Source organism: Pelodiscus sinensis, chromosome 24 (genome assembly GCF_049634645.1).
Source record: "Pelodiscus sinensis isolate JC-2024 chromosome 24, ASM4963464v1, whole genome shotgun sequence".
Lineage (NCBI taxonomy): Eukaryota > Metazoa > Chordata > Testudines > Trionychidae > Pelodiscus > Pelodiscus sinensis.
This window is the reverse complement of record NC_134734.1, coordinates 23309023-23331356: the sequence shown is the minus strand read 5'-3', so window position 1 is coordinate 23331356 and position 22334 is coordinate 23309023. Positions and strand designations below refer to the sequence as shown.

The 22334-nt window shown below is 70.5% G+C and overlaps 1 protein-coding gene across 1 annotated transcript in view; it reads right to left on the bottom strand.

Annotated features, from left to right (window-relative positions):
* Positions 1-18931, bottom strand: part of DENND4B (DENN domain containing 4B) — a 33365-nt gene extending 14434 nt beyond the window's left edge. The window contains 17 exon segments of the mRNA XM_075907284.1: positions 4791-4889; positions 4892-4938; positions 5052-5267; positions 6860-6923; positions 6925-6961; positions 7401-7576; positions 7649-7793; positions 8669-8727; positions 9339-9405; positions 10664-10907; positions 11118-11285; positions 11839-11908; positions 12028-12280; positions 13248-13270; positions 13272-13566; positions 18519-18635; positions 18913-18931. Of these exon segments, the coding sequence (XP_075763399.1) occupies positions 4791-4889; positions 4892-4938; positions 5052-5267; positions 6860-6923; positions 6925-6961; positions 7401-7576; positions 7649-7793; positions 8669-8727; positions 9339-9405; positions 10664-10907; positions 11118-11285; positions 11839-11908; positions 12028-12280; positions 13248-13270; positions 13272-13547 (1944 nt within the window). The 5' untranslated portion in view covers positions 13548-13566; positions 18519-18635; positions 18913-18931.
* Positions 18932-22334: the final 3403 nt, after the last annotated feature.

The following is a 22334-nucleotide window of genomic DNA, read 5'->3' as shown; positions in this document are numbered from 1 at the left end:
CCCAACCTCCTCGGGGCGGGCACCCTCCCGCCCTGCCCAGCACAGCCCAACCCAACCTCCTTGGGGCGGGCACCCCCCCGCCCTGCCCCGCCCAGCCTCCTCGGGGCGGGCACCCCCCCACCCTGCCCGGCACAGCCCAGCCTCCTTGGGGCAGGCACCCCGCCCCACCCCACCCAGCACAGCCCAGCCCAGCCTCCTGGGGCTGGCCCCCCCCACTCTGCTCAGAACAGGCCGCCCCCCGGGGGCTGGCACCCCCCCCGCCACTCCCCCCAGGACAGAGGGTTCCCTGTGCTCCCTTTTGGAAGGGCTGAGCCCAGCCCGCTCACTGCACAAGTGAGCCATGGCTCTTACCTGCTTGGTGCGGCGCGGCGCGGGGCTGCTGGGGGCGCTGCTCTTGGCCTGGCACAGCGGAGCTGCCAGCTGATCCTGGGGGCGCTCAAAGAGCTCGGCCTGCAGCACGGGGAAGCTGTCGTAGCTGTGGGGGGAGGAGACGGGGTGTCAGGGGTGGCTGGAGGGCGTGGGGGCAGGGAGCTCGGGGGTCTCACCAGTAGAGCGCAGGCAGCTCGGTGCCATCGGGGGCGCAGGGGCTCCTCGGGGGGCATGATGAAGACCGTGTGCTCACTGCCTGTGCGAGTCGTCCAGCTCCATCAGCGGCACGTCCTCCGCCCTCTCCAGATCGGCCTGCACCTGTGGGGGCAGCAGGCAGCTCAGGGGGCTGACGCCGGCTCCGAACTTGAACCCCGGGCCCCTGGCTGGGAGCGCCCCTCCCCTGACACCGGCCCCCAGCCAGCAGCGCAATGTGTTGCTAGGGGCGGGGCATCACGAGAGGCAGGGCGTTGCTAGGGGGAGGTAGAAAGGACCAGAAACTTTGCCGAATTAAGTGTAAAAGTAGAATAAGAAAAGCAAAAAGGAGCTTGAAGAGCAGCCAGCCAGAGACTCCAAACGTAGCAACAAAATGTTTTCTAAGCACATCAGGAGCAGGAAACCTGCGAAACATCTAGCGGGGTCCCGGACGATGGAGATGCTAAAGGAGCCCTCAAAGGTGAAGAAGTCCTTGCGGAGAAGCTGAATGAATTCTTTGCTCCAATCTTCACGGCTGAGGATACCGGGGAGATTCCCAAACGGGAACCATTCTTTTTAGGAGACAAATCTGAGGAATTGTCCCAGATTGAGGTGTCATTAGAGGAGGTTTTGGAACAAATTGATAAACGTAACAACAAGTCACCGGGACCGGACGGCATCACCCAGGAGTTTGAAAAGGACTCAAATGGGAAATTGCGGAACTATTAACTGTGGTTTGTAACCGAGCCTTGAAATCGGCTTCTGTACCTAATGACTGGAAGGTAGCCAACGTGACACCAATATTTAAAAAGGGCTCTAGAGGCGATCCTGGCAATTACAGACCAGAAAGTCTAACGTCAGTATCGGGCAAATTAGGTGAAACTATAGTAAAGAATAAAATTGTCAGACACGTGGATGAACATTATTTGTTGGGGGAAAGTCAACATGGTTTCTGTAAAGGGAAATCAGGCCTTACTAATCTGCTAGAGTTCTTTGAGGGGGGTCAAACAGGTGGACAAGGGGATCCAGTGATATAATGCACTTAGATTTCCAGAAAGCCTTTGACAAGGTCCCTCACCAAAGGCTCTTAAGCAAGTTGTCATGGGAAGGTCCTTTCGTGGATTGATAACTGGCTAAAAGTCAGGAAACAAAGGGTAGGAATAAATGGTCAGTTTTCAGAGAGGAGACAGGTAACTAGTGGGGATCCCAAGGGTCCTATCCTGGGACCCATCCTATTCAACTTATTTATAAAGGATCTAGCAGAAAGGGCTAAACAGGGAGGTGGCAACATTTGCAGATGATCCCAAACTGCTCAAGATAGTTAAGAGCAAAGCAGACTGTGAAGTACTTCAAAGGATCTCCCCGAACTAAGTGATTGGGCAACAAAAATGGCAAATGAAATGTAATGTTGATAAATGTAAAGTAATGCACATTGGAAAAAATAATCCCAACTAGACATACAATATGTAGGGAATAATTTGGCTACAACTACTCAAGATCTTGGAGTCACTGTGGATAGTTCTCTGAAAACATCCACGCCGTGTGCAGCAGCAATCAGAAAAGCAAACAGAATGTTAGAAATCATTAAAAAAGGGATAGAGAGTCAGACAGAAAATCTCTTATTGCCTCTGTATAACACCATGGGACGCCCACATCTGGAATACTGTGTACAGATGTGGTCGCCTCATCTCAAAAAAGATCGATTGGTATTGGAAAAGGTTCAGAAAAGGGCAACAAAAATGATTGGGGGTTTAGAACAGGTTCCATATGCAGAGAGATTAAAAAGACTTGGGACTTTTCAGCTTAGAAAAGAGAAGACTAAGGGGGGATAGGATAGAGGTGTGGAAAAAGTGAATAAGGAAAAGTAATTCACATATGCCCCGCAATATAAGAACTACGGGTCACCCAATTAAACGAATAGGCAGCAGGTTTAAAACAAACCAAAGGAAGTTATTCTTCACTCAGCGCACAGTCAACCTGTGGAACTCCTCGCCAGAGGATGTGGTGAAGGCTAGAACTTTAACAGGGTTCAAAAAAGAGCTAGATAGATTCATGGAGGCTATTAGCCAGGCTGGGCAGGAATGGGGTCCCTGGCCTCTGTTTCTCTGGAAGTGGGTGACAGGGGAGGGATCACGTGACGATTCCCTGTTGTGTCCCCTCTCTCTAGGGCAGTGTTTCCCAATTAGTGCCCCGTGGAACCCTGGGGTTCCACGAAGCAAAAGTAAGGGTTCCATGAGAACCTGGCACCTCCCCCGTCCCCTCTTAAAGAGACGGCGTCTTTTTGCGGCAGGACTTGGCAGGTCTTTTTTTTTTTTTGTCTTGACAAATTTTACCCTGGCAACCCTCATCATCAGACAGTAATGCAATGTCTGTGACTCTAACGCTGAAATGCTGTTGCCTCTGGGCGGCGCTGTTGCCTGAGTCACGTCGCTCGCCTCCCGCCGTGGTGCTCGGCTGACTTCTGTGCCGCTCAGCCAGGCCGCCGCGCGGGAGCAAGTGGCGCAAGCGGCCGTTTGGGCGCCATGGCCCCCTGCTGCATGGGGAGCGCGGGACCCAAACAGCCGCTTGCTCCCCCGCGGCGGCCCGGCTGAGCGGCGCAGAAGTCAGCTGAGCACCACGGCGGGAGGCGGAGGGGGTCGGGGCGGTGACATGCAGTGTGACAGTGGCTCCAGGCCCCGCCCCCTGGCCGTGAACATCACCGCCCCAGCTGGACTGCCGCGCGCGAGCAAGTGGCGCAAGCGGCCGTTTGGGCTCTGTGGACCCCCAGTGAGAGGCAGGAGGGGGAGGAGAGCTGGGGGGGGGAGGCAGGAGGAGGAGGAGGGAGAGACCCGAAAATCCCATCTTACGACAGGCTATTGGCTTGTAGAATCCTAGAACACTAGGACTGGAAGGGACCTCGAGAGTCATCGAGTCCAGTCCCCTGCCCCCATGGCAGGACCCAATACTGCCTAGCCCATCCCTGAGAGACATTGATCCACCCTGCTCTTCAATATCCCCAGGGACGGAGATTCCACAACCCCCCTGGGCAACTTATCCCAGTGTTTGACCCCCCGATAGGCAGGAAGTTTTTCCTAATGTCCAACCTGAACCCCCCTTGCTGCAGTTTCAGCCCCTTGCTCCTTGGCCTGTCCTCAGAGGCCGAGGAGAACACGTTTTCTCCCTCCTCCTAGGGGTTCCTTAAAATTCTTTCAAGCTGAAAAGGGTCCTGTGGCCAAATAAAATTGGGAAACACTGTATCCCGGAGAAGCAATAACCCCTCCCTGTTCTACCGGCGGAGTCTGCTCTGGCTGCTACGGGGCTGCAGGATCGGGGGGAACCCGACGCGCCATCACAGGAGGTGTCAAGGGCAATGCATTGCCGAGGTGGGGGGGGCTCCGGGTTAGGGGAGGGGCCAAGGACAGTGTGTTGCTAGAGGTGGGGCATAACCAGGGGGAGGTGCCAAGAGCAGCATGTTGCTTGGGGTAGGGGCGTGGCCGGGGCAGTGTGTTGCTAGGGGCGGGGCTTAGCCAGGGGAGGTGCCAAGGGCAGCATGTTGCTTGGGGTAGGGGCGTGGCCAGGGCAGTGTGTTGCTAGGGGTGGGGCGTAGCCAGGGGGAGGTGCCAAGGGCAGCATGTTGCTTGGGGTAGGGGCGTGGCCAGGGCAGTGTGTTGCTAGGGGCAGGGCTTAACCAGGGGGTGGTGCCAACAGCAGTGTGTTGCTAGGGGCGCGGTATAGCCAGGGGGCGGTGCCAAGGGCAGTGTGTTGCTAGGGGCGGGGCATAGCCAGGGGCGGTGCCAAGGGCAGTGTGTTGCTAGGGGCGGGGCATAGCCAGGGGGCGGTGCCAAGGGCAGTGTGTTGCTAGGGAGGGCATAGCCAGGGGGCAGTGCCAAGGGCAGTGTGTTGCTAGGGGCGGGGCATAGCCAGGGGGCGGTGCCAAAGGCAGTGTGTTGCTAGGGGCGGGGCATAGCCAGGGGGCAGTGCCAAGGGCAGTGTGTTGCTAGGGGCGGGGCATAGCCAGGGGGCAGTGCCAAGGGCAGTGTGTTGCTAGGGGCGGGGCATAGCCAGGGTGCGGTGCCAAGGGCAGTGTGTTGCTAGGGGCGGGGCATAGCCAGGGTGCAGTGCCAAGGGCAGTGTGTTGCTAGGGGCGGGGCGTAGCCAGGGGGCGGTGCCAAAGGCAGTGTGTTGCTAGGGGCGGGGCGTAGCCAGGGGGTGGTGCCAAAGGCAGTGTGTTGGGCGGGGCGGGACGGCACCTTGTCGACGCAGGTGTCGAAGAACTCGAGGCAGGCGTGCCGGTCGCTGACGAAGGAGCACTCCTGGATGAACTGCGTGAAGAGCTGCGTGCGCAGCAGCCCCGCCCATAGAACTTGTGGTAGGCGCGGTCCCGGGACTTGAGAAAGCCTGGAGCAGGACGGAGGGGGGGGTCACACAGCAGCTTCCCCCCCGCTGCCCCCTCCCTGCCTCTGCCCACCCCACAGCCCGTGGGTCTGCCCCGCGGCCCGGCCTCGCCTCACCCTGCAGGTAGAAGAGGCTGCTGGCGTCGTGGGTGGTGTCGCAGGGCGCCTGGGTGATGGGCAGCAGGAAGGCGCGGTAACCCTTCAGCACGCAGGCCATGAAGCGCAGGAAGGAGGCCTGGATCTCCAGCTCCAGCTGCTTGCGCCGCCCGTGCACCAGGTCGTAGTCGGTCAGCAGGTACTCGAGGGACGCCTCCTCCACCGGCTTGTTGTACACTGGGGAGAGCGGCCGGGTCGGTGCTGCCCCCCGCGCCGCCCCCTCACGCCGGCTGCCGCCCCCCCCCGCGCCGCCCCCCCCCACGCTGCCTGCCGCCCCCCCCCGCGCCGCCCTCCCCCCACGCCGTCTGCCGCCGCCCCCCCGCGCTGCCCTCCCCCCACGCCGTCTGCCGCCGCCCCCCCGCGCCTCCGCCCCCCCCACGCTGTCTGCCGCCACCCCCCCCCGCGCCTCCACTCCCCCCAACGCTGTCTGCCGCCACCCCCCCCGCGCCTCCACTCCCCCCACGCTGTCTGCCGCCACCCCCCCCCAGCGCCTCCACTCCCCCCACGCTGTCTGCCGCCACCCCCCCCGCGCCGCCCTCCCCCCACGCTGTCTGCCGCCCCCCACGCGCCTCCACCCCCCCACGCTGTCTGCCGCCGCCCCCCCGCGCCTCCGCTCCCCCACGCTGTCTGCCGCCACCCCCCCGCGCCTCCACTCCCCCCACGCTGTCTGCCGCCGCCCCCCCGCGCCTCCACTCCCCCCACGCTGTCTGCCGCCGCCCCCCGCGCCTCCACTCCCCCCCACGCTGTCTGCCACCGCCCCCCCGCGCCGCCCTCCCCCCACGCTGTCTGCCGCTGCCCCCGCGCCTCCACTCCCCCCACGCTGTCTGCCGCCACCCCCCCGCGCCGCCCTCCCCCCACGCTGTCTGCCGCCACCCCCCCGCGCCTCCACTCCCCCCACGCTGTCTGCCGCCACCCCCCCCGCGCCTCCACTCCCCCCACGCTGTCTGCCGCCACCCCCCCCGCGCCTCCACTCCCCCCACGCTGTCTGCCGCCACCCCCCCGCGCCTCCACTCCCCCCACGCTGTCTGCCGCCACCCCCCCCGCGCCTCCACTCCCCCCACGCTGTCTGCCGCCGCCCCCCCGCGCCTCCACTCCCCCCACGCTGTCTGCCGCCGCCCCCCCGCGCCTCCACTCCCCCCACGCTGTCTGCCGCCGCCCCCCCGCGCCTCCACTCCCCCCACGCTGTCTGCCGCCGCCCCCCCCGCGCCTCCACTCCCCCCACGCTGTCTGCCGCCGCCCCCCCCGCGCCTCCACTCCCCCCACGCTGTCTGCCGCCGCCCCCCCGCGCCTCCACTCCCCCCCACGCTGTCTGCCGCCGCCCCCCCGCGCCTCCACTCCCCCCACGCTGTCTGCCGCCGCCCCCCCCGCGCCTCCTCTCCCCCCACGCTGTCTGCTGCCGCCCCCCCGCGCCTCCACTCCCCCCACGCTGTCTGCTGCCGCCCCCCGCGCCTCCTCTCCCCCCACGCTGTCTGCCGCCGCCCCCCCGCGCCTCCACTCCCCCCACGCTGTCTGCCGCCCCCCCGCGCCTCCACTCCCCCCACGCTGTCTGCCGCCGCCCCCCCCGCGCCTCCACTCCCCCCACGCTGTCTGCCGCCGCCCCCCCGCGCCTTCACTCCCCCCACGCTGTCTGCTGCCCCCCCATGACCCGCTCAGCACTGCCCCCCAGATGCCTATTGCCACCCTCCCAGCTGCTCCAACCCACCCGCCAGCAGCATCTGTCCCGAGCCCCAGTGCTCCGTCCAGCATTGCCTGGCCCAGCCGCCACTCACTCTCGTCCAGCTGCTGGAAGTGGGCGTGCAGCGCGGCCAGGAGCACCTTGCAGGGCCGACGGGGGCAGCGCTCGCGGGGACAGCAGCTTCCTCTCCTCGCTCCTGGGGGGCAGACAGAGGCGAGCTGCCCTCACCGTGAGCGCCTCCGGCTGGGCCGCCCCGTCTCCCGCCCGCCCTGGCCCAGCACCGAGATCAGCCCCTCAAACACCACTGCGGGCAGGGGGGACAGCCCGGGCTGCGGCGGGCGCTTGGCCAGGACACTGGTGTCTGGGGACGCACCCAGGAGCGAGCGCTGGAGCGTGGCTGGTCCTCTGGGATTGGAAGGGCTTGCTGGGAGCTGGCGGGTTTGGGTTTCCAATCGCCGGCAGGAGGAGCAGGGCTGTGGAGTGAGTCCTGGGAGCCAGCGTGGCAAAGCCTTCGGGCGGCGGGCCCGTGAACCGTGTCTCGAAGCTCCCTGCCCTGAACCGCCCCTCTGAGCGGAGCCCCCAGAGCCCTCGTGCGCTGCCTGGCCGGGGCGGCGTGGGGCCGGCCCGGCACTCACTGGAAGATGGTGTTGGTGTCTAGGTCGACACAGGTGACGTCGTGGGGCGGGTCGTGCAGGTCGAAGTAGCTGGAGTGGATGCCGACGATGAAGGGCACCGGGGCGCACAGCACGTCCGCCAGCGTCAGCGGGCACAGCGGGATGTAGGGGCACTGCCAGCGCAGCGGGAAGATCATCTGGGGCAGGGAGGAGGGAGTCAGCGACCGGGGGGGGCACCGGGAGCCGTCCCCGCCGCCCCCCAGACTCACAGAGACGAGCGCCTCGCTCACGCTGGTCAGCACGTCGGGGCGCAGCGAGTGGATCAGCAGCTTCTGCTCGGTCAGCACGGCCAGCAGCAGCCTCACGGCGTTCTCGGGGCCCAGGTTCTGCAGCAGGGTCAGGAAGCTGGCTCCGCTGGGGGGGGGGGAAGCACGCAGCATCCAGACACACAGAGCCCCCCACAGCCAGGGGGCGCCGCCCCCCACTGAGAGAGACCCTGAGCACCCCCACAGCCACAGAGCGCCCCTACCCCCCCGAGAGACCCTGAGCGCCCCCCGCAGCCAGGGGGCGCCGCCCCCCACTGAGAGAGACCCTGAGCGCCCCCCACAGCCACAGGGCGCCCCTACCCCCCCGAGAGACCCTGAGCACCCCCCACAGCCACAGGGCGCCGCCCCCCACTGAGAGAGACCCTGAGCACCCCCCACAGCCACAGGGCGCCCCTAACCCCCGAGAGACCCTGAGCACTCCCCACAGCCACAGCCACAGGGCGCCCCTAACCCCCGAGAGACCCTGAGCACCCCCCACAGCCACAGGGCGCCGCCCCCCACTGAGAGAGACCCTGAGCACCCCCCACAGCCACAGGGCGCCCCTACCCCCGTGAGAGACACTGAGCGCCCCCCACAGCCAGGAGCACTGCCCCCCACTGAGAGAGACCCTGAGCACCCCCCACAGCCACAGCCACAGGGCGCCCCTAACCCCCGAGAGACCCTGAGCACCCCCCACAGCCAGGGAGCGCTGCCCCCCACTGAGAGAGACCCTGAGCACCCCCCACAGCCACAGCCACAGGGCGCCCCTAACCCCCGAGAGACCCTGAGCACCCCCCACAGCCAGGGAGCGCTGCCCACCACTGAGAGAGACCGACCCTGAGCGCCCCCACAGCCACAGGGCGCCCCTAACCCCCGAGAGACCCTGAGCACCCCCCACAGCCAGGGAGCGCCCGCCCACCCATTGGGAGAAGTTCCTGCCCCCCCAGGCACTAGCACCCGGGTGTCCCGCCCCCTGAGCCGTACCTGAGCGGCAGTGGGGAGGACACGGGCTGGCACAGTAGCAAGTTATCGTAGGGAGACATCTGGGGGGAGAGACGAGATGGACGGCGCAGTCAGCTCCCCCACTGGGCAGATGGGGACGGGTGAGAGTGGGGGGCAGCCCGGGCAAGGGGGCTCACAGGAGCCTTGGGCTCCCCCGAGAGCCGGGAAGCGCTGCCCCAAAGCCCAGCGGAGAATGGCCGGGCAGGGCTGGGGCCGCGCTCGCTCACCTGCACCTGGACGCGGGGTCGCTGCGGGGACGGGAAGGGGCTGGGGTTCGGGGTAGGACGGGGTCAGAGCCGGGCTAGGCGGGGCCGGGCCGGGGCCAGGCCAGGGCTGGGCGGGTTTCGGGTCGGGCTGTGGGCCAGAGGCAGCGCTCGCTCACCTGCACCAGGATGCGGGGTCGCTGCGGGGACGGGAAGGGGCTGGGGTTCGGGGTAGGACGGGGTCTGGGCCGGGGCCGGGCCGGGGCCAGGCGGGTTTCGGGTCGGGCTGTGGGCCAGAGGCAGCGCTCGCTCACCTGCACCAGGATGCGGGGTCGCTGCGGGGACGGGAAGGGGCTGGGGTTAGGGGTAGGACGGGGTCTGGGCCGGGGCCGGGCCGGGGCCAGGCGGGTTTCGGGTCGGGCTGTGGGCCAGAGGCAGCGCTCGCTCACCTGCACCAGGATGCGGGGTCGCTGCGGGGACGGGAAGGGGACGTGATGCATGAAGTGGGAGATGTGCCTGGAGGGAGACAAATCCATCAGGGATTCCCCTTTCCCTGGGGGGGCCTTTCCTTCCGCTTCCCTGCCCTCCAGCTCTTCCCTGGCAGCTCCCCCGCCCCTCCCCAAACCCACCAGCCCCGGGGGCTCCCCCCGCCCCTCCCCAACCCCACCAGCCCCGGGGGCTCCCCCCGCCCCTCCCCAAACCCACCAGCCCCAGGGGCTCCCCCTGCCCCTCCCCAGCCCCCCGACCAGCTCCGGGGGCTCCCCCCGCCCTCCCCAAACCCACCAGCCCCGGGGGCTCCCCTTCCCCTCCCCAAACCCACCAGTCCCGGGGGCTCCCCTGCCCCTCCCCAGCCCCCTGACCAGCTCCGGGGGCTCCCCCCCGCCCCTCCCCAAACCCACCAGCCCCGGGGGGCTCCCCCCGCCCTCCCCAACCCACCAGCCCCGGGGGCTCCCCTGCCCCTCCCCAAACCCACCAGCCCCGGGGGCTCCCCTGCCCCTCCCCAGCCCCCCGACCAGCCCCCGGGGGCTCCCCCCACCCCTCCCCAAACCCACCAGCCCCGGGGCTCCCCCCGCCCTCCCAAACCCACCAGCCCGGGGGCTCTCCTGCCCCTCCCCAAACCCACCAGCCCCGGGGGCTCCCCCCGCCCCTCCCCAAACCCACCAGCCCCAGGGGCTCCCCCTGCCCCTCCCAGCCCCCCGACCAGCTCCGGGGGCTCCCCCCGCCCCTCCCCAAACCCACCAGCCCCGGGGGCTCCCCTTCCCTCCCCAAACCCACCAGTCCCGGGGCTCCCCTGCCCCTCCCCAGCCCCCTGACCAGCTCCGGGGGCTCCCCCCGCCCCTCCCCAAACCCACCAGCCCCGGGGGCTCCCCCCGCCCCTCCCCAAACCCACCAGCCCCGGGGCTCCCCTGCCCCTCCCCAGCCCCCCGACCAGCCCCGGGGGCTCCCCCCCGCCCCTCCCCAAACCCACCAGCCCCGGGGGCTCCCCCCGCCCCTCCCAAACCACCAGCCCGGGGGCTCTCCTGCCCCTCCCCAAACCCACCAGCCCCGGGGGCTCCCCCTGCCCCTCCCCAACCCACCAGCCCCGGGGGCTCCCCTGCCCCTCCCCAACCCCACCGCCCCGGGGGCTCCCCCCCGCCCCTCCCCAACCCCACCAGCCCGGGGGCTCCCCTGCCCCTCCCCAAACCCACCAGCCCCGGGGGCTCCCCCTGCCCCTCCCCAGCCCCCCGACCAGCCCAGGGGCTCCCCCGCCCCCGGCCGACCCGGCGGCGCTCACGTCTCCAGTGGCAGCACGTGGGGGCCGGAGATGGAGTAGCGGTAGATGAACATGAGGAACTTGCGGAAGACGTCGAAGAAGGGCCAGTGCGAGAGGACGCAGATGCTCCGGCGGGTCTGCACCGAGCGGCTGGCGATGGGGCGCCGGTCCACCACGCTCAGCAGGCCCAGCCGCAGGCTCTGCCTCTCCGACAGCCGCTCCCGCGGGTAGGCCTCGTGGAACTGGATGGCCGCGCCGTACACCTGCAGGGGGCAATAGGGGCCAGAGGCCAGGCACAGGACAGGGGGCCCAATCGGGGAGATGATGGGGTGCAGGGCCCCGGTCACGGCGGGAGGAGGGGGGCAGGAGAAGCAGCCCCTTCGCTCACCTGCCAGCAGGGGCTGTCTCCACACAGGGAGCCTGCAGCCGGGCAGGACCCCAAGATCCAGGGCCCAGAACCCCCCAAGCTCTTACCTTGTCCCCGAGGCCCCCGTCAGCACGAAGGTGGAGAAGACGGGCAGCTGGTACTTGGTGTTGAGGGGCCAGCTCTCGATGGTGGCCCCCATGGGCAGGCAGAAGACGGACACCGAGTCGGGCAGCGGGAACGACTCGCTGTCCTGCTCCGGGTAGCGACTCAACAGGCCTGCGGAGGCACATCAGGTGGCCAGTGGTCAGGACGGGGCTTCTGGGCTGGCGGGGGCTGCGGGGCGGGAGTGAGGGGCACTGGTGGAACTGGGGGGGCTGTTAGGGGCTATGGGGCAGGAGCGAGGGGCACCGGCAGGGCTGGGGGGGCAGGGGCTGTGGGGCGGGAGCAAGGGGCACCGCAGGGCTGGGGGGGCAGGGGCTGTGGGGCGGGAGCGAGGGGCACCGGCAGGGCTGGGGGGGCAGGGGCTGTGGGGCGGGAGCGAGGGGCACCGGCAGGGCTGGGGGGGCCGGGGCTGTGGGGCGGGAGCGAGGGGCACTGGCAGGGCTGTGGGGGCCGGGGCTGTGGGGCGGGAGCGAGGGGCACTGGCAGGGCTGTGGGGGCCGGGACTGTGGGGCGGGAGCGAGGGGCACCGGCAGGGCTGGGGGGGCAGGGGCTGTGGGGCGGGAGCGAGGGGCACCGGCAGGGCTGTGGGGGCCGGGGCTGTGGGGCGGGAGTGAGGGGCACTGTGCCATTCTGCCCCCCCGCCGGGCTCGGGGGCAGCAGGTCCTACCTGCTTCGTAGACCAGGGTATTGGCTTTGGACATGGCCATCTTGTAGCACAGGAACACGGCCGGGCCCCACTGCCAGGACAGAGCAGAGCGGGGTCAGGCTGCGGCACCGGGTCCGTCCGGCGCCAGCACCAGTGGCCCCAGCCAGGCCGCCCCCCCCGGGCGCCGGGCAGGGGCAGGCCAGGACCCACCATGCCGGCGTTGAGGTTCCTGTCCACGCGGCAGAAGGTGTGGGGCGTGCTCTCCCCCTTGCTGGGCACCACCAGGCAGATGTCGGTGATGCCCAGCGTGCGGTGGCCCTGCGACTCGGCGGCCCGCCAGTAGGTGAGGAAGGTGCGCTGGTGGCCGGGGGCGCCGGAGCTGAGGTTGGCGGGGCGGCTGTAGGGCGTCGTGTGGACGATCTCGTAGCCCGGCTTCAGACGCTCCTTCCCCTCGCAGTGCACCCTGGGGGGAACCGGAGGGCTAGGCAGGGCCCCGCACCCACAGCCACTGCCCAGCCCAGCAGAACGGGGGTGCCCAGGCCAGTGGGAGGGAGGGGCCAGGCCAGCAGGGGAGAGGGAGGGGCCCAGAGGAGTGGGAGGGGCCAGGCCAGCGGGGGCGGGGCAGAAGCCCTGCTGGAGGAGAGGGAGGGGTCAGGCCAGGGGGGGCGGGGCATAAGCCCTGCCCGGGGAGAGGGAGGGGCCAGGCCAGCAGGGGCGGGGCAGAAGCCCTACCCGGGGAGAGGGAGGGGCCAGGCCAGAGGGAGGGGGGGGCAGAGCAGAAGCCCTGCTGGAGGAGAGGGAGGGGCCAGGCCAGCGGGGCAGAAGCCCGCTGGAGGAGAGGGAGGGGCCAGGCCAGCGGGGGCGGGGCAGAAGCCCGCTGGAGGAGAGGGAGGGGCCAGGCCAGCGGGGCAGAAGCCCGCTGGAGGAGAGGGAGGGGCCAGGCCAGCGGGGGCGGGGCAGAAGCCCGCTGGAGGGGAGGGAGGGGCCAGGGCAGCGGGGGCGGGGCAGAAGCCCGCTGGAGGAGAGTGAGGGGCCAGGCCAGCGGGGGCGGGGCAGAAGCCCGCTGGAGGAGAGGGAGGGGCCAGGCCAGCGGGGGCGGGGCAGAAGCCCGCTGGAGGGGAGGGAGGGGCCAGGCCAGCGGGGGCGGGGCAGAAGCCCGCTGGAGGGGAGGGAGGGGCCAGGCCAGCGGGGGGCGGGGCAGAAGCCCGCTGGAGGGGAGGGAGGGGCCAGGCCAGCGGGGGCGGGGCAGAAGCCCGCTGGAGGAGAGGGAGGGGCCAGGCCAGCGGGGGCGGGCAGAAGCCCACTGGAGGGGAGGGAGGGGCCAGGCTAGCGGGGGCGGGGCAGAAGCCCGCTGGAGGGGAGGGAGGGGCCAGGCCAGCGGGGGCGGGGGCCAGGCCAGCGGGGGCGGGGCCGGCCGCCCGGAGGCTCACCCCAGCTCGATGAGGGGGGGCTTTGCCGCGGCCCCGCTTGTAGCAGATGTACATCTGGGGGCTGTTGAGCAGGCCGGCGTTGAGCTCCACGGGGTGGCCGGAGGTGCTGCTCTCGATGCAGGTGAAGCCCTGGGGCACCTCCTCGCCGTGCGAGCGGATGACCACGGCCACGTCCGTGATGGGCTCGCCGGGCCGGGCCGGCCGGGGCTGCTGGCTCTCCTCGTCCAAGGCCTTGGAGGAGTCGGTCAAGCCGGCCACCACGAAATAGTCCACGAGCTGCGGCGGCTTCTCCTCCGCCATGGCAGCGGCCTCACGGCATCTGGGGAGGGAGCAGGTGGCGTCACGGGCGAGGGACGGGGGCCCCCAGCCGGATCCCAGGGGCCAGCCCAGACCCACCAGTGACCTCACAGGGGCCGGGCCAGGCCTGGCCAATGGGAGCTACAATACTCAGGACAGAACCCGCGCTATGGTGACATCACGGAATCAAGGCCGTCAGCAGCCAATAGGAGCAGCGGGAGAAGTGGGAGTGCTGGGGGCGGGGTCACGGGGAACAGGGCTGTTTGGGGGGCTATGGGGCAGCCAAACAGCCCCCTCCTGCTCCCCTGACCCATATCCCCAAAGAATCCCCTTCCCTGGGCTATGGGGCAGGGAAGGCGGGAGGGGGGCTGACTGGGTGGGGCAGGCCCAGGCTGGAGTGATTCAGACGCAATCAGTGCGGACCCAGGGGGCACGACCCACCAAGCCTGTGGGGCCGAGCTGGCAGTGAAGTGCTGGGGGGGGGGGCAGCTTCCTGTTTCCTGCTGACGCCTGGATGGGCGCTCAGACCAAGTCAGTGCTCAGAAAATCAGAGAGTGGGGAGCCCTGAGCTGGGGGGGCGCGATCCCCCCAGCAACCTCCAGCACGCCGGGCTTCCCCGACAGCCTGGGCTCCCAGGACTCCAGACGGGGCTCTGCCCAGGGCCTGCGGCCGCCCCAGCCAGCGTCCCCTGTCTCGACACGCTGCGTACCCCCAGCCCCCCAAAGCCAGCCAGCCCCCGCCCGCCTTCCCCCCGCCCCCCAAAGCCGGCCAGCCCCCGCCCGCCTTCCCCCGCCCCCCAAAGCCGGCCAGCCCCCGCCCCGCCTTCCCCCAGCCCCCCAAAGCCGGCCAGCCCCGGCCCGCCTTCCCCCGCCCCCCAAAGCCGGCCAGCCCCCCGCCCGCCTTCCCCCAGCCCCCCCAAAGCCGGCCAGGCCCCGCCCGCCTTCCCCCAGTTCCCCAAAGCCGGCCAGCCCCCGCCCGCCTCTCCCCCCGCCCCCCCAACGCCGGCCAGCCCCCGCCCGCCTCTCCCCCCGCCCCCCCAACGCCGGCCAGCCCCCGCCCGCCTTCCCCCGCCCCCCCAAAGCCGGCCAGCCCCGGCCTGCCTTCCCCCGCCCCCCAAAGCCAGCCAGCCCCCGCACCGCCTTCCCCCAGCCCCCCCAAAGCCAGCCAGCCCCGGCCCCGCCTTCCCCCAGCCCCCCCAAAGCCGGCCAGCCCCCCGCCCGCCTTCTCCCAGTTCCCCAAAGCCGGCCAGCCCCCCGCCCGCCTCTCCCCCGCCCCCCAACGCTGGCCAGCCCCCGCCCCGCCTTCCCCCAGTTCCCCAAAGCCGGCCAGCCCCCGCCCGCCTCTCCCCCGCCCCCTAAAGCCGGCCAGCCCCCCGCCCGCCTTTCCCCCACCCCCCAAAGCCAGCCAGCCCCCCGCCCGCCTTTCCCCCGCCCCCCAAAGCCGGCCAGCCCCTGCCTGATTCCCGTCTCAACACACGCTTTGTACCCCCAGCCCTCCAAAGCCGGCCAGCCCCGGCCCGCCTTCCCCCAGCCCCCCCAAAGCCAGCCAGCCCCTGCCTGATTCCTGTCTCAACACATGCTTCGTACCCCCCCGCCCCCCAAAGCCAGCCAGCCCCAGCCTGATTCCCGTCTCAACACATGCTTCGTACCCCCCGCCCCCCAAAGCCAGCCAGCCCCAGCCTGCCTTCACGCCCCCCCCCCCAAGCCAGCCAGCCCCAGCCTGCCTTCACGCCCCCCCCCCCCCCCAAAGCTGGCCAGCCCCTGCCTGATTCCCGTCTCAACACACGCTTCGTACCCCCAGCCTCCCAAAGCCGGCCAGCCCCAGCCTGCCTTCACGCCCCCCCCAAAGCCGGCCAGCCCCTGCCTGATTCCCGTCTCAACACACGCTTCGTACCCCCCGCCCCCCAAAGTTGGCCAGCCCCAGCCGGGCAGGGGGAACGTCACAGGCCCGCGGAGGCAGGAAGGAAGCTCCCAGGAACACCCCCGAAGGGGAAGGAAGAGGCCACGTTTGTGCTGAGGGCACAGGGCGAGCGGGGTTAGTCACTGCCGGTGCGGGGCCGGGCAGTGGCCGTGATGTGGGGAAGGGACAGAGAACGGGACGCCCGGGTCACGCTGCCCTCCCAATCGATCGGCCCCCAGCCCGGAACGCGCACACTTACAGCCCAGCGCGGGGAGCCGCCCTGCCCGCCCGCCACCAGCGGAACTCCCCGCCACAGGGGCGTGGCGAGGCGGTGCAGGAAAGGCTGCCTGCGCAGGGGGCGGGCACTCAGGAGAGCAGTAGCTGTGGGCTCAGGGCCGGGTGCCCCAAGGAGAGAAACCCTGGCTGGGCCCAGGCCATTGCTAGGATCCCGGCCACAGGCCCTTTGGGCAAGTCGGCCCCGCCCCGGACCGACCGGCTCTCCCAGCGGCTCGGCGGGCCCAGAGGGCGATGCCAGGCCAGCGGGGCCCAGTGCCCGGCACACAATGCTGCATTCTCTCCCCGTGACGGGGCACCCTGGCACCACGGCTGCCAGCGCCCATGGGGGGTGGATCACACGGGGGAAGGGCTTGGGGAGCCCCCCCGACACAGCCCAAAAGCAAAACCCTCCCGCTCCTGCCAAGCGGAGGAGGGAGACCAGGGAGGCCTGGGCGGATGGCAGGGCCCGAAGGCGACCCCCCCATCCCGGGGGCAGCTCTGAGAGGGGCCAGGGGCATGTCGGGGGCTCACCGGCAAAGGGCCACCAATGCCCCTTGGCGCTGGCCCGAGGGAGGAGAGGCTGCTGCAGGGAGAGGCGCACATCAGCCCTCCCTGCCCCCCATGCCCCACTCGGGGGCACGGCTGCCCCAGCCCACGGCACGGTCCCCTTGCCATTGTCTACACCTGTCCCCTCCGCCTGGGCAGCCCCCCCGCCCATCCTCAGTTCGGGGTCCAGGGAGAAGGGGGGACGGCGCCCCCGAGTACCAGCTCACGAAGGCGGCTGGGCAAGGCGGTGCCAGGCTGCCCCCCGAGACTCTCCAGGCCGCCCTGCCCCCAGAGACAGGCACTGCCAAGGTCCCACCCACGCTATGTTTAGCCCGGCCCACGTGATCCCCACGCTGAGACATGGGCGGCTCTTAATTTAGCTTCCTGTGACCTAACGCGGGCCGGGGCCAACGGGCCCCTGCTGCCCCCCAGCGAGGGGCGCTAGTGCAGGGGCTCTGGGGTGAGGGGTCTTCACCCACAGCACCAGGCTCAGACCCCGCCCCGCCCCCAGCCAGCCTGGCAGGGCACCTCCACCCCCCGGAGGGCCCAGTGGGGAGGCCCCCCTCGCTGGACACTGGCTTGTACTGGTCCAAGCACCCCTCAGCTCGGGCTTCCCACTGAGCCCCACAGCAGGGCCCTACTGCAGGGGGGACCCCACCCAGGGGCCAGCCAAGGCCAGACCTGCCCCAGGCTTCAGAGGTGCTGGATAACCCAGACTGCCTAGAGCCCCAGGAGTCGGCCCCAGGCCTGGGCAGCGTTGGTGGCCCCAGGGCACACGGGCGCCATGCAGGGGGGCTGGCAGCTGGGTTTCCCAGGGGGCTGGGGGCTGCACAGACGGGTGCACAAGGCTCCCTGCACCAGACAAAGCAGTGCGTGGCGGAGAGCAGGACTGACCGGCCTGCCTGGCACCTGCCGCTTCTGGGGCACCCTGCCCCATAGCGACATGAGCCCAGGGCCAGAGGCTGCAGGCACCTCCCACCCCACTGTCTATGCCTTGCCCTGGAGAGGAGTGAGTACAGCAGTCAGAGCCGGGGGGCTGGGGCCAGGACTCCCCAGTTCTCTCCGGGCTCTGGGAAGGGAGTAGGGCCTAGCAGTCAGAGCCGGGGGGCTGGGACCAGGACTCCCCAGTTCTCTCCGGGCTCTGGGAAGGGAGTAGGGCCTAGCAGTCAGAGCGGGGGCTGGGGCCAGGATTCCCCGGCTCTCTCCGGGCTCTGGGAAGGGAGTAGGGCCTAGCAGTCAGAGCCAGGGGGCTGGGGCCAGGACTCCCCGGCTCTCTCCGGGCTCTGGGAAGGGAGTAGGGCCTAGCAGTCAGAGCCGGGGGGCTGGGGCCAGGACTCCCCGGTTCTCTCCGGGCTCTGGGAAGGGAGTAGGACCTAGCAGTCAGAGCCGGGGGGCTGGGGCCAGGACTCCCCGGCTCTCTCCGGGCTCTGGGAAGGGAGTAGGGCCTAGCAGTCAGAGCCAGGGGGTTGGGGCCAGGACTCCCCAGCTCTCTCCGGGGTCTGGGAAGGGAGTAGGGCCTAGCAGTCAGAGCCAGGGGGTTGGGGCCAGGACTCCCCGGTTCTCTCCGGGGTCTGGGAAGGGAGTAGGGCCTAGCAGTCAGAGCCAGTGGCGGGGGCCAGGACTCCCCAGCTCTCTCCGGGGTCTGGGAAGGGAGTAGGGCCTAGCAGTCAGAGCGGGGGCTGGGGCCAGGACTCCCTGGCTCTCTCCAGGCTCTGGGAAGGGAGTAGGGCCTAGCAGTCAGAGCCAGGGGGTTCGGGCCAGGACTCCCCAGCTCTCTCCGGGGTCTGGGAAGGGAGTAGGGCCTAGCAGTCAGAGCGGGGGCTGGGGCCAGGACTCCCCAGCTCTCTCCGGGCTCTGGGAAGGGAGTAGGGCCTAGCAGTCAGAGCCAGGGGGTTGGGGCCAGGACTCCCCAGCTCTCTCCGGGGTCTGGGAAGGGAGCAGGGCCTAGCAGTCAGAGCCAGTGGCGGGGGCCAGGACTCCCCAGCTCTCTCCAGGCTCTGGGAAGGGAGTAGGGCCTAGCAGTCAGAGCGGGGGGGGCGGGGAGTCAGGACTCCCGTGGCCAATAACCGGCTGAGATTTCACACAAACCCCAGCAGCCCCGGTGACCCCACGGTCCGTAGGGACGCGGGACCTTCCACCACCCGGGCCCAGGATGCCAGAGTCATTCCGTCTCCTCCGGCAGGTTAGCGCCTTGGGAGCCGAGCTGGGCGGGTCTCAGCCCCGGTTCCCCGCCCCCCACGCCCAGGGCTGTACCTGCTCTGCAAACACCGCTGCGGCCGAGGGACCCGCCAGTGCCCGTGGGCTGTGGGCAGGGGCAGGGCGAGTGGGACTTTCCATCCGTGGCCCGGTCGCGCCCAGCGCAGGAGGCAGCTGCCAGGCAAAGCAGAACTCAGAATGAGGAAGCAGGGGGCAGAGGGGCAGGGCGGCTCAGGGCCAGCTGGGGCGGCTCAGGGCCCGTTTCCCTTCTGCCCTGCTGGGAGCGGGGCTGAGGCCCCGGCCCAGCCCCAGGCACCCCCCAGGCTGTGCGGGGTGGGGGTCCCCAGAGCGGCCGGCCCCGTACGGCCTGGGTCTAGCGCAGCTCCCCTCCCGGCGCAGCCTCAGAGTTTGGGGGGCTCAGCCCAGCCCCCCCGAGCCCCCCCGCACTCACCAGCCACGGGCACAGAGCCCCCTGCTGGGGCAGGAAGGCCGGCTGCAACTGCCCCAAGGCGGACAGTGGGCCCCCCAGGCCAGGCTGGACACCTCAGGGAGAAGGACAGCAGTGGGGGGGGCAGTTAGGTCTGTGCCCCCCCCGGGACGTAGCATCGGGGGGGGGGGGGCTGGTCTTTAAAAACACCTGAACCTGCAACTGGTTCCTTAATAACTCAGTTACTGCCCCCCCCCGCCGCCGCCGCCACTGCCCTGCCCCCCCCCGGCCTTCCCCCCCATTGGCCTCCCGCCCCCGCCACTGCCCTGCCCCCCCGGCCTGCCCCCCCGCCACTGCCCTGCCCCCCCATTGGCCTCCCGCCCCCGCCACTGCCCTGCCCCCCCGGCCTGCCCCCCCGCCACTGCCCTGCCCCCCCATTGGCCTCCCGCCCCCGCCACTGCCCTGCCCCCCCGGCCTGCCCCCCCGCCACTGCCCTGCCCCCCCATTGGCCTCCCGCCCCCGCCACTAGCCTGCCCCCCACCCGATCTCCCCGCCCCCCCGCCCGTCCCTACCTGCCCCGCCGAGCGGGGGCGTCCGGGGGCTCCGGGGTCCCGCGCGCGGGGGGACGAGCGGCCGCGGGGGGGCCGCGGGGTGCCGGGGGCAGGGCCTGGGGAAGCCCCGCCCCCCCGCGCTCGGCCCGGGCCCGGCGCCCCCTGGCGGCTCGGAGGCCGCTCGGCAGCGGCCGGACGCCTGGCCCCGCCCCCGGCCCCGCCCCCCTGCGCAGGGCCCGGCCCCTCCTGGGCCCCCGGCGCCGCTGCCCAAGCCCGAGCCGGGAGCAAAGGCCCCGGGGCTCCGCCGCGCGCTCTCCAGCCGGGGGGGCTGCGGGCGGGCGGCGCTGGGGAAACTGAGGCAGCCAGTCGGGGATCTCGGGCGACCGGGCTCAGTCTGTGCTGGGGGGGCCACGAGGCCCTGGGCCTCCCTGCAGGGGGTGGGGCTGCCCCACTGCTGGAGACTGGCCCAAGCTGTAGCAGGGTTCAGGGACCCCCGCCGGGCAGGAGGGACCCCGGCTTTTGAGCACGGAGCTTCGCCCAGCGAGGCCGGGCCGAGCCAGGAGGGCCTGGGCCAAGGAACCCGGCGTGGGGGTGGGGCTGTAGCACAGGGCCAAGCCCTGGGCCGGGGCAGACTTGGGGTGGTTTGGCTGCACCGGAGCAGGGAGGGGCAGGCTGTGGGGGGCAGCCCGTGTGCGGGGAAGGGCAGGGCTCACCCCGCTTCCAGGCCAGCGGGCGGCTGCAGAAATGCCAGGGGTGACGGGCAGCACCGAGCGCCGGGGCAGGGGGCGAGGTGGGGCAGCACCCGCCTGGATCAGGCCCGGGATCGGGGGCTCTGCCCCGTGGTGAGGGTCTGCACAAGGGGCAAGCAGCCAGCTGTGGCATTTGCAACACTCAGGGGTGGGGCCCACTGAAGAGCCAGATGGATTCGTGGAGGGCAGGCCCACCCATGCGCCAGCCAGGCTGGGAGGGCGGGGTCCCTGCCTCTGCCAGGGGCTGGGAATGGGCCACAGGGCAGGTGTCACCTGGGGATTCCCTCCCGCTGGGGCGCCTGGCACGGCCCCTGTGGGCAGACCGGCCCTGGGGGGATGGAGCTCATTCCATCCCAAGCGGACAGACCTCCCTGCCCTGGGGGCCCAGGCCCCACACTGCACCTCTCCCATGCCCCTCCAGCCCCCGTCCCGTGCGGCAGCCGCTTCTCGGGGAGCCCCCTCCCCTCCGGCAGCAGCGAGACGGCCCCTTCCCCGGGGCCACTCCAGTGCGGCGACCCTCCCCGGGGGGGTCTGCCCCTCCAGCTCTCAGGGCCTCCAGCTGCCTGCCTCCGCCGTGAGCCCCCTCGGGGGTCCCTCCCTCTGGCCCCCAGGGTCTCCCCTCCCAGAAGGAACGGGGCCCCCCTGTTCCCCAGCCCAGAGCGACTCCGGCCAGCACAGAACAGGGGGTCTATGGAGCTTTGGGCGCAGCAACGGATCCCTCAGGCCAGTCGGCCGGGGCCTCCGCCCGCACGTCAGCCTCCCTGCAGCCGGCTGAGTCCTGCCTGCTCCGCCCTCAGCCCCCGTCTCCCAGCAGAGCCCCCGGTACCCCCGGCCACAGCCCCTCCCCCGGCCATTGTCTCCTCCCCAGCTAACGGGGTCGCCTGGGCCCCTCTTCTCCGCCCCCTCCCCACCCAGTGTTCCCCCCTCGCTGGGACCAGCTGGGCCGGTTGCTGGCGTCTCCCCTCAGCCGCCCCTTGTCTGCCTCTGGCCGGAACCAGCCGTGTCCTCTGAGCAGGGCCGGGGGCACCAGGCTCCAGTTCTGGGCTGTTCTCTGCAGCAACTCCCCGCCCTTCTCACATTAACCAGTAACCTCCTGGCACTGAGCGCCCCCTCCGCATGCAGCCCCCCCTTGGACCCCCAAACCCCCCCTCCCTCACCGTCTGCCACACGACGCCCATAGGAAAACACAACCCAGCTCCGGCTGCAGCCCGCGGGGGCTCGGCTGGCCCCCCACTCAAGCCGGAGACGGTGGGTAGATCCGGGAAAACCTCCAGTCCCAGCCAGCGCGGGCGAGAAACACGGGGGCTGGCTCTGCCCCCAGCTCACACTGCGACAGGCCGCAGGCAGGGGCCGCCCGACGGCCAGGGAAGGACAAAACCGCAGAGGCGCTGGGACCGGCTGCGCACGAGGGGAGGCGGGGGGGGCCGGTGGGTTTTTCCAGGCTGAGGGGGGACGTCTTGCCTCAGGCCGCAGGACACAAGAACCAGGGTCCCCCCAGGCGTGGCCGGCGCAGGGCTAACACACGAGGGAACCGGGGACCTCCGGGCAGGGGCTGGGAAGGGCCCGGGGGCTGAGACGAGGCCGGAGGGAGAGCCCCAAAGGCTGAGCACCAGGACAGGCAGGGCACTCTGCTCTCGGTGTTCCCTCCCCTCCACAGCCGGAGGCTGGCCCGGGTCATTCAACCGGCCGGGTCTGTTCTTGCCGCTCGCAGACCTGGCAGTTCACAGCCCCTCAGCCAGAGCGAGCCGGCCTGGGCCAGCCGGGGGCCTGACCGCAGTGGCCAGACCCCCGGGCAGGGCGGCCCAGTGGGTGCCAGGCAGACTGCAGGGAGAGGCAAGGCGGGTTCACCCCACAAAGCCCTGCTCTGACCCAGTCACCTCCCATCTGGCTGCCCTCCCCAGAGCCACCGGCAGCTCCCTCCAGCCCTGGCAGGGCCCAGCCCCTCCCCCTTCCGGGGCTACCCCAGCACCCTCCCCTGGGCCAGGGCTAGAGCCGTCTCCACTCCCAGCTTCCCGCTGTCCTCCCCGGAGCCCCCAGGTCCTGTCCTGCCACTGGGAGACCTGGCCTGGCACAAGATGCTCTGGGAAGGTCGGTGAGGATATACCGGGGGGGGAAGGGGGGTGCTCTCCCCTGCCACAGCTGTGTG